The sequence below is a fragment of the Ipomoea triloba genome, chromosome 7 (genome assembly GCF_003576645.1).
Source record: "Ipomoea triloba cultivar NCNSP0323 chromosome 7, ASM357664v1".
Lineage (NCBI taxonomy): Eukaryota > Viridiplantae > Streptophyta > Magnoliopsida > Solanales > Convolvulaceae > Ipomoea > Ipomoea triloba.
In genome coordinates this window covers 5516758-5527604 of record NC_044922.1, presented here as the reverse complement: position 1 = coordinate 5527604, position 10847 = coordinate 5516758, and the positions used below count along the sequence as shown (strand labels likewise).

Genomic DNA, 10847 nt, shown 5'->3' with positions numbered 1-10847 from the left:
AGGATGAGTTTCTTTTAATCGACTCTTGATGAGCATGTCATCCACATATGCTTCCATAGTTGATCCGAGCAAACCTTTAAACAATTTGTTCACCATCCGTTGGTATGTGGCTCCAGAGTTCCGCAAACCAAACGCCATTACCACGTAGCAAAACACTCCGTCCGGAGTGATGAAAGCAGTCTTCTCTTCATCTTCCTTGCTCATGAAGATTTGATGGTATCCTTTGAAGGCGTCCATGAAACTCAACAGCTCACACCCAGCCGTTTCATCAACCATCTGGTCAGGATTTGGTAGGGGATATGGATCCTTCGGGCAAGCTTTGTTCAAATCAGTGTAGTCAACACACATTCTCCATGTTGGCGGTTTAGGCGCGAGGACTACATTGGCTAACCACTCCGGGTAGAGGACCTCTCGGATGTGCCCTACCGACAAGAGGGTGGCGGTCTCCTTTTTCACGAATTCTCTCCTTTCGCTTGACAGGTGCCTTTTCTTTTGCTTGACTGGTTTCGAACCTGGTTGAATTGATAAGCGGTGGCAAATGACAGACCGATCAACCCCGGGCATGTCTTCCGGTCCCCAAGCAAAAACGTCTTTGTACTCCTGCAACACTCCGATGATGTCCTCACGTAGGTCTGCAGGGAGTCCCCGACCGATTTTAACCACCCTTTCTGGTCGGTCGGAGTCAAGTACTATCTCTTCCAATTCTGAGGCAGGTTGCGGTTTTTCCCTCTCTTCTCCGCGATCTACCTGCTGGGATATGGTGTGAATCCTGCCTTCCTCCCGGTCCGACTGTTTGACTGCTCGCACGTAGCACTGTCGAGCAGCACGTTGGTCTCCTCGAACCACTCCAACCCCATTGGGTGTATGAAACTTCATGCACAAGTGGTTCATGGATATAATAGCAGCTGCGCGAGTGATACCTGGTCGCCCAAGTATGGCGTTGTGAACACACTTCAATTTCACTACCACAAAGTCCATGGTAGTCTTCAATATGTTTGGTTGGCTGCCCAACTCCACATTCAAGCTGATGACTCCCTCTGCTTCTATGGAGTCACCGGTGAAACCCGACAACGGGGTCCGAATGGGGGTTAACTGATCGGTGGACAGACCCAATTGAGCAAAGACATCAAAATATAAGATGTTCACCGAGCTCCCCGTGTCAACCAGCACCCGCTGGACATCCGTTCCGTTGACATCTAGCGTGATGACGAGTGGATCATTTTGGGCTTCCCCATGGAATGGTAGATCATCGTCAGTGAAAAGTATTGGTTCTGTACGCTTTCTCTTCTCTCGAGGTTCCGAATGAATCGTCCCAACGTATAAGTTTCTCGCCCATTGCTTCCTTTGTCGTGAAGAGTCGCCTCCTTCAGGGCCCCCGTAGATGACGTGGATCACTGGTTTCTTTCCGACCGCCTTCTCATCAGCTAACCTGGGTGGGACGAATGCCTCGTCGTGCCTTTCGGGATTCCTTTTCATCACATTCCTTTCCGTTTTTCTTTGATTTCTATCCTCCTTCATCACAAATTGCCTCAACTCTCCCTTCTGAATGAGTTGTTCAATGAGCATGCGCAAGGCCATGCACTCCGAAGTATTGTGTCCCTTGACTCTGTGGAAAGCACAATACTTTCTCTTGTCCTCCCCCTCGGGTATCGGCTCCGGTGGGTGGATCAAATTGCATTGCTCGGCAAACTGCAAGACTTCCACCAGGGGTCTGTTCAACGGAGTGAAACGTGGTACATCTTCTGGTCGATTGTATTGTTTGACGTGTCTGAACGGTGGTTTATTTTTCCTTTGATCGTGGCCTCTGTCCCGATTGACCGGCTGCTCATCGCGTCTCTTTGCCATGTTAGCTTCGGTGGCATCTGCATGATGCTTGGCTCTGGTGATGGCATCCTCATAAGTTCGGGGGGGATTAACTATGAGGTCGTAGTAGAGCGTCCCGGAACAAAGTGATGCAAGGAAAGCTTGGATTGCCACCCGGTCCTCCATCGGTTCAACCTCATCAACCTCACGTTCCCATCTGAATAGGAAAGTAGACAACGGTTCTCCCACAGCTTGGTTTACCTTGTTCAGGCAAGTGTAAGATTTCTTTCTCGATTTACTTGCAGCGAAACGCTTTACAAACTTATCGGCCAACTGACCAAAATTTCTGATCGACCCCTGCTCCAAACCCTTGAACCATTCGGCCGCCTTACCGACTAAGGTAGTGAAGAAAGCTCTACAAATGACTGCATCGCTTACTCCCAACATNAGGCAAGTGTAAGATTTCTTTCTCGATTTACTTGCAGCGAAACGCTTTACAAACTTATCGGCCAACTGACCAAAATTTCTGATCGACCCCTGCTCCAAACCCTTGAACCATTCGGCCGCCTTACCGACTAAGGTAGCGAAGAAAGCTCTACAAATGACCGCATCGCTTACTCCCAACATCAACATGTTGCCATAGTACATGTCGACATGCTCTTGCGGGTCGTGCCTTCCGGAATAAGTGTGAGCCAGCGGGATTTGGAGGTCCTGCGGATAGTGGGCACTCATGATGTCGTCCGTAAAGGGGGTGGCAACCAGCGAGCATGATGGTTCTTTTCCCGCGCCGACTCTCTCGCGAAGCTCTTGTTGTAAACGATCTATTCTTTCCTGCATCCTGGCCATTTGGAGTCGGGGACTATCCTCCTCATCGAGTTGCCTCTCTTCCCTAACCGGTTGATCGCCTACTCGATTGGTCTGCCGATCACTCACCCGACCGACAGGTCGGACCCTTCTGCCAGCTAAATGGGCGTCCCCATGTTGTGCACTCCCAGTGCTGCTTTCCTCTACAGTCATTTGGGGTCTTTGTCTCGCGTGTTCATTGTTATTTTGGGGCCCCAACCGAGATCTAACGCTATTCCGGATGCGATCAAAAGCGCTCCTACGTTGAATGGGGTCATACCGACGTCCCTCTCGATCGGACCTCCGTGTGCGATCCGTAGATTGGACTTCCTCCAAGTTACGATCTTGAGGTTGGGGGTGCGACTGTTGCCTCTGGGAAGGTCGGGGCGCCTGTTGTTCCACGGCAGGGATTTGAGGAATTGCAAGCATTTGGGGAGTGGGTGATACAACATAGTATCCGGGAGTTCCCGGCCACGGTTGGTACACCGGAGTCAATCCTTGTTGTGGAGTCCCTTGCAACGGGTTCCCCCCAAGTGCACCTGGTGGTGGAGTCAGCATTTGGCCAGTTGGGGGCAACATGGCATATGTCACTGGAATTTGAAAGCTCGTTTGCCTTGCATGTCCGCCTGCATTCGGGTTGACCGGTTGGGTAGGTCGTGCATCTTGCCTCTGGTTGGATGTCAACTCGTTCATTAGGCTCCTGGATCGTTCCAATTGCCGACGTAGATCATCTTCAGGGAGTGTTTCAACTACATTGTCAGGGTGAGGTCCGACCAACCGAGTCGGGCTCCCCCTACGCGCATGAGTTTGGCTCAAACTTTTCTTACTGTTCGTCATCTTAAGATGGATAATAGTGTGAAGAAAGAAAAGATAAAGGGATAGAACAGAGTGACTCGTTCAATCCCCACGGACGGCGCCAATGATAGCGTAAATGTAAACGGGGTCTACGATTACGCTACGGATACGTGTGTTACGTGTAGTGAAGAATGTCGCTCGGCCGGTCAGACGGTCGGTCTACCGGTCAACGACTGAGCGGTTCGAAGCTATATCGCTCTACGGGTGACGAACAGTGATAAAGAGTAAGCAGGAGAAAGACAATCGGCAAATCGCAAGTGTATTAGTGTAGTACTGATGAGTCCCCCCTCCAGTGAGGGGAATGACCCCTATTTATACAAAGTGGATTCACTATGCACATGGTGTCTGATATGCAAGTGGAGGACATATGGGCTGTCACTCCGCAAAATGCGCATCGGTTTGCTCGAAGTGGTTGAGTTGCTCGAGGTGATGAAAACACGGATCCTCTGTTCCCGAAAAGTTGTCGGTCGTCACATCAAGCAACTGTTGCGCTCGTGAGCCTCCAATCCACAAGGTGTGTTGCTTCCGATCATGCGGCCGACGAACCGGGCGACCGTCGACGGACCGTTGGGTGACCGTTGACGGACAGGTTGGGTGACCGACGGACAGGTGATTTACGGACCGACTAGTACATGTGCATATTTACCCATCACCTGTCAATCAAATATACCCTCCGTTTATGTGTAATAATTCACAAATTACACATGAAATGTAAAGCGTAATAAGTTAATTATTTATATTTATGAGAGAAGCCAAAATCACAGTAATAAACCTTTTTTGTACGATCATGAATCGAAAGTGCATTAGAAATTAATATCATTCATTTTTAGTCGGACCAACTCCACCTACCACTCCTGGCCCATTCAGCTATTATTCATATGGCAGACCAAAGGCATCACAAAATGGGCCACCGGCCATGTAAGTCGTAGAAGGCAAATTATTGAGTGGACCATGGTCCACACAAGAAAATGTACATTATTTTTGTTTTTAATGTACATTATTTTTGTACTGAGTGTACATTATACAAAATAATGTATATTCAATACATAAATTATATACATTTTCTGAATATAATGTACATTATTTTTATACTGAATATATATTATTTTTATATTAAATGACCATGGTCCCCATAATAATGATTGGTCACAGAATCACACATTTTGCATGTCTTCATCCACACCCACTCGGTACTTGAAAGATTTGTACAATTATTACATTGAATTGCGTTCACAGACAAAATCATTGATTGATATGTGCACCCAACTTCCGATCATGAAGCCATTTAAATTTTGATCCAATCATACCTAATTACAAGTATACACTTATTGCTGTTTGAAAAATAAAAATAAAAAAAAATTGTATACCCATGTATTAGGAGCGTTTTGGACCATAATTTTCATGCAAATGCAAGAGAAAGTCTTTTATATATTAATATATTTTACAGTATTCAAAATGTGATAATAGGTGGGATAATTTTTTTTAGATAAAATGAAACAGAATATTTCGAAACAATGTTTAATTAAATAAAATTAGTTATAAACATATACTACATTGTAACAGATCGCAGAGTCAGTAGTACTAAAAAAACATTAGTTTGGAAGTTCGTAAAAATATGTTGTAATTTTTCTAGAATAAAATTAATTTTTTTATATTGTTTTTAAATATTTAAATAAATAAAACATAAGCTAAGACATATTAATATTTAATACAAATTAAAAGAGTTGTAGCAGTATTGAAAAAATGGTCAAATAAAACTTTGAATTTTATAAAAAGTAATTAGACTTCTAAACTTTAAAAAGTTATAATTAAATACTATACGTCGAAAGCAAATTTTGGGCTGACTAGTGCGGGGGCATGGTCAGAGATCATAATGGTAGTTGGGTCGTGGGCTTTATTGTTAAAATTGGGCTAACATTGAAATGGATTCGGAGGCTGCCATCGAGTGCACGAACGCTGATCCGGATAATTAATGTTATGGAAGAGGAAACTTGTTAGGCGTTTGGAAAGAGTGAGATTCTAGCATGTGCTTCGTGAAGGAAATAAATGCGCAAATTTATTGGCTAAATTGGGACAGGACCGGAGATGTGGTACACTAATTCCAGAAGATCCTCCGGATATCATTGATACTCTTCTCCAGACATACGTTGGTAGGGCGATGTCTCGAAGAATCACCTAGACAGGGCGGATGCTCCTGCCGCAGATGCGCGTACACAAAAAAACATGCACCATAAAATGAATTAAAAGATGAATCATAGTAATGGGTCGAATGTAAGTTTTTATTTAAATTTTCACATTTAATTTATTTATTCAAAAAAAATTCCAGTAAATGACGCATTTGTGGCTAGACGTCCAAATCAAGGTTAGTAGATTTGCACAAAACCGATTTGCATTAAGATTATTTAAGTAAATGGAACAAACAACCCAACACAACATCCATTCTGGATTAACTTTATTTCGATTGATATACGTAACAATTCGCATCTACATCTTGCATGTTTGTCCACTTATATGTACAACACCATAAAAATCTTTTTCTCATTAATATTATATTCCTTGGTCGTGTTACTAATAATAATTTCATATATCCAATATTAAATTAACAATCACTATATCGTGAATTATGATTTAAAACGAAGCCATTTCAAGATATCATGGCTAGCAAATAGCAACCATGCATACTCTTCATCACACACTACAACTATGATGCACCTATGGTGTAATGTTTATTTACATTAAATTTTATTTTTTATGAACATTATAAATTAAACCTACTAAATAGTAAATAGAAATACATATGATGTACCCTAGAGTTCAATGTTTTATGAGAATATAGAACACATATTATGAACATATATAATACAAGATAAATATTACATAGTATTAAACATGATGCACTGGTCGATCCCAGAAGGATTGTTATTATCAAAAAATCATTATAATCCTCCTTTGACTAGATTTAAAATGTCAAAAAGTTGAATTCCTTAGGCCTTAGGCTGATGCATCTTAAGTTTCAACAACTAACGCACCTTAAGCATACAAACCGCGCACCTTAAGAAGAAAAATCACGCACCTAAAGTTTTAAACACAACACTTAAGTTTCAACAACGCATCTTAAAAACAAAAACCACACACTTTAAAGAAAAATATCATACACCTTGAATTTGACTTAGATGCAAAAAGACTAAATTGTCATGTCATTTTTTTTAATCATTGTTGATCTGGACACTTGTTTAGGCAAAATTAATATAATGACTCTCATTACACGCGAACCTATTTATATAAATATATACGATCTGTGTTTCTTTTTATTTTTTAATTGATTCCTCTTTTTTTTTTAGTTAAAAGGAATGATTTAACATTTGTCCCTGTAGAAATTTTGTTCTCATGGAATAGTAATACGATGCATGTCGTAACAACCCTTTAAATTATTGAAAATGAATATTTGTGGTAACTTGTATCGTAGCTTTGCCAAATTTCCATAGATTCATGGAATTTTACGGTTCGAATTGGACCACTTTATAGTGACTTGTGAGCTTATTATATATGAGTGTCAGTGATCAGAGATTCAGAGGCTTTACTCTTCAGAGGTCCTCCCACGTACCCTTCGGCTACGTGCACTTCCGTATGTCAGGAGAACTTCAACTCCTCATAATATCAGACAGACAGACCGACCGACAAAGAAGCAAGAAGCCAATAGCAGTAGGTTAGAGTTAACGTTCGGAGCGTAACGGCGGTGACGGAAAAATGACCATTTCTTCAAACGGCGGCGGACCCAAACACTCTCTTGATTCCGACCATACGCGGCTTCACGAGCTCGGCTACAAGCAAGAGCTCAACCGCGACCTCTCGTGAGTAAATTAAATAAAGCTTCGTTCTTTATCCATTTTGCTTTATATATCTTCTTCTAGCTTAATGGGTTCTTGAACTTTGGGTGCAGGGTGTTGTCCAACTTTGCGATTTCGTTCTCTATTATATCCGTGCTTACCGGCGTGAACACCCTTTACAGCACTGGGTTGAATTTTGGCGGCCCAGTTTCACTGGTGTATGGATGGGTGATTGCAGGTACCTTCACAATGTTTGTGGGGCTATCCATGGCTGAAATTTGCTCTTCTTATCCCACCTCAGGGGGTCTCTATTATTGGAGTGCCAAGCTTGCTGGTCAAAGTTGGGCACCTTTTGCTTCTTGGATCACGGGCTGGTAATATTTCCATTTCCTTGTTTAATAAAAATAGGCTAAAATTGCTTGCATGGGCAGCTCAGTTGGCTCTGAGTAGTAGATTGTGAGCAAGACATAAGATCGGAGCTCGGGAGTTACACACGTGGTGGACTCCTGTGGGCACCAAATCCTTTCACCTAATGAGCCGTTGAATCACCCTGATTTACCCTTTCACTATCATGTCAAAGGAAATTTCAGTCTTTTGTAGGCAAAAATAGGCTAAAATTGCCTGCATGGGCAGCTCAGTTGGCTCCTGAGTAGTAGATTGTGAGCAAGACACAAGATCGGAGCTCGGGAGTTACACACCTGGTGGACTCTTTGAGGGCACCAAATCCTCTCACCTAATGAGCTGTTGAATCACCATGATTTATCCTTTCACTATCCTGTCAAAGAAAATTTCAGTCTTTTGTGGGCAAAATTAGGTTAAAATTGCCTGCATGGGTAACGGTTGGTTTCTGAGCAGTAGATTGTGAGCAAGACACAAGATTAGACCTCGGAGTTACAAACGTGGTGAACTCTTGTGGGGACCAAATCCTGTCACCTAATGAGCTATTGAGTCTCCGTGATTTACCTTTTCACTATCTTGTCGAGTCATGATGAGGAAATTTGCATTTTGTGGGCAAAAATAGGCTAAAATTGATTTTGTTTTCTTAGCTTTCTTTTTAGTACGTCTGATGGGATAAAAGAGGTGTGGTTTGAACTTGGGCATACTAGGAAAGGGTAGCTTACTATCAAACTATTGATTGAACCCCAATTAGATATGCTTTTGTAGGGTACTCATTTTAGTGCTAATATTGCAGTTCATAACTAGTCTTTTTGGTAGAAAAGATTGCATTTAGGCCTTACCAATTCTCTAAGAAAATTTTCCTTTCTTTCATCCCATTCCCCCTGCAGGTTCAACGTTGTTGGTCAGGTAACAGCACAAACAGCTACTTCACTTACCATTTTACAAATTCCCCTGTGTCTAATTCAACTCTGTATGCTTATCATTCTGGAAGACCGTAAAAGTTTGTTCTAACCACTGAAGAAATGTTTGTTTACAGTGGGCAGTGTCAGCTAGCGTAAACTTTTCACTTGCACAGTTGATTCAAGTGATGGTTCTCCTTAGCACAGGTGGAATGAACGGCGGTGGCTATAAAGCATCTAAATACATAGTTATTGCTATACATGGTGGACTTCTTCTATCACAGGCAATCTTGAATAGCCTTCCCATATCTTTGTTGTCCTTTCTTGGACAGATAGCTGCTGCGTGGAATATATTTGGTACATAGAACCAAGCCTGTTCTATCCACTCGAGTATGCCTTAGATTAATGAAAATATATTTTGGAGCTCTAACTGTAGTATAATTGTTCAGGTGTCTTTCTTCTTATGATTTTGGTCCCGTTAGTTGCAAAGGAACGAGCCAGTGCCAAGTTCGTGTTTACACACTTTAACACTGACAACGGGGTTGGAATCCATAGCGAAGTGTATATATTTGTCTTGGGGCTCCTTATGAGCCAGTATACATTATTGGGCTATGATGCATCTGCAAATATGGTGAGTTGTCTAGTTGGTAGCATTTCTCGTTTTTATTTTAGGGTGTGTTTGAAAAGTATGAAAATGACTTCTGGAAAATGTTTTCTGGAAAATGAGTCATTTTCCAGAAAACATTTTCCTTTCCAGTGTTTGGTTGCATTCCAGAAAACTGTTTGATTATACTGGTTAACCTTTAAATCGTGAACTTATAAAGCATCTGGTTCTAAAAAGCATTCCTAACAATTTGTATTGTATGAAGCATTGTTTACTTAAATAGAGTAATTTTGTATAGATGAAATGTGAAATTGATTCCTTATTCTGAAAACCTGTTATTGCAGACAGAGGAAACGAAGAATGCTGCTAAGAATGGGCCGAAAGGAATCATACTTGCCATTGGCATATCGCTTCTTGCTGGATGGTGTTACATACTTGGTATAACTTTTGTTGTCACCGATATCCCACATCTTTTGAGCCAAGATAACGATGCAGGTGGTTATGCTATCGCTCAAATGTTCTATGATGTGTTTAAGACTAGATATGGCAGCGGTGTTGGTGGAATTGTTTGCTTAGGTGTTATAGCCGTTGCCATATTCTTCTGTGGAATGAGCTCAATGACTAGCAACTCAAGGTGAAACTTAACATACTACTAACACAAATAATTCTTTGCTAAGGCCTAAGAGACTTTAACCTCGTAGGATATTAATCAAAATCATTTCAGGATGGCTTATGCATTCTCGCGAGATGGAGCTATGCCATTTTCAGCGTTCTGGCATAAAGTAAACAAGCAAGAGGTTCCAATTAACGCAGTCTGGGCATCAGCTCTAATTGCATTTTGCATGGCACTAACGGTATGTATGAACTCTTTCTCTGATTTTCGTGTGTTAATATGCAACATTCCCCCGGAAAGTAAACAGAATTTCATCTCATTGTGTTCCCCGTTAATACACTATGAATTTACTACTGTAAAACCCTGCAGTCTCTTGGAAGCATAGTAGCATTTCAAGCCATGACATCAATAGCAACCATCGGACTTTACATTGCATACGCTCTGCCATCCTTTCTTAGAGTGACTTTGGCCCGGAAATCTTTCGTCCCAGGCCCGTTCAACTTGGGGCGCTATGGGGTCGTCGTAGGTTGGATTTCGGTCTTGTGGGTGGCCACCATTTCTGTGCTCTTCTCATTGCCTGTAGCATATCCTATTACACATAAAAATCTGAACTACACCCCAGTAGCAGTAGGAGGCCTTCTTGTTCTGGTTGTCTCTTCATGGATTTTTGGTGCTAGGCATTGGTTCAAAGGTCCTATTACAAATATTGGTCACTCTTCAAGTGGAGATGCATAATTGTAAGACGGGAGAAATCTGTAGCCACTACAGGAATTGACGAATTGTAAGATTTTTGCATATACACAATGTGGGAAATTTATTATTGATTCTTCCTCCCTCTCTAGATTTTCTTGTGTTACAAATTATTCAACAACCCTTACTCACCAAGTTATTATATTATAATGGAATGTTCAATGTGTTCTTGTGGTCCTTTGTTGGTGGGTCACAATGTGAGATTTACTCCGTACACATTCTTAAATAGTGGTTGCAGCTTCTGAGTTTGTTTC

The 10847-nt window shown here is 41.9% G+C and overlaps 1 protein-coding gene across 1 annotated transcript; it reads left to right on the top strand.

Moving 5' to 3' along the window:
* The first annotated feature begins 7081 nt into the window (after positions 1–7081).
* LOC116024636 (amino-acid permease BAT1-like) lies at positions 7082–10771 on the top strand. The gene is made up of 8 exons (XM_031265578.1): positions 7082–7352; positions 7442–7702; positions 8615–8633; positions 8764–8983; positions 9076–9257; positions 9575–9864; positions 9955–10084; positions 10213–10771. The coding sequence occupies exons 1-8, from the start codon at positions 7249–7251 to the stop codon at positions 10576–10578; spliced, it is 1572 nt and encodes a 523-aa protein (XP_031121438.1). The 5' UTR covers positions 7082–7248; the 3' UTR covers positions 10579–10771.
* The last annotated feature ends 76 nt before the right edge of the window (positions 10772–10847 follow it).

Bases quoted from the DNA above. Each gene is read 5' to 3' on its own strand.
- LOC116024636 (XM_031265578.1), top strand. From the start codon at position 7,249: ATGACCATTTCTTCAAACGGCGGCGGACCCAAACACTCTCTTGATTCC. The intron at 9,865-9,954 runs GTGAAACTTAAC...AAATCATTTCAG, and splicing joins TCAATGACTAGCAACTCAAG to GATGGCTTATGCATTCTCGC. The intron at 10,085-10,212 runs GTATGTATGAAC...AAAACCCTGCAG, and splicing joins CATTTTGCATGGCACTAACG to TCTCTTGGAAGCATAGTAGC.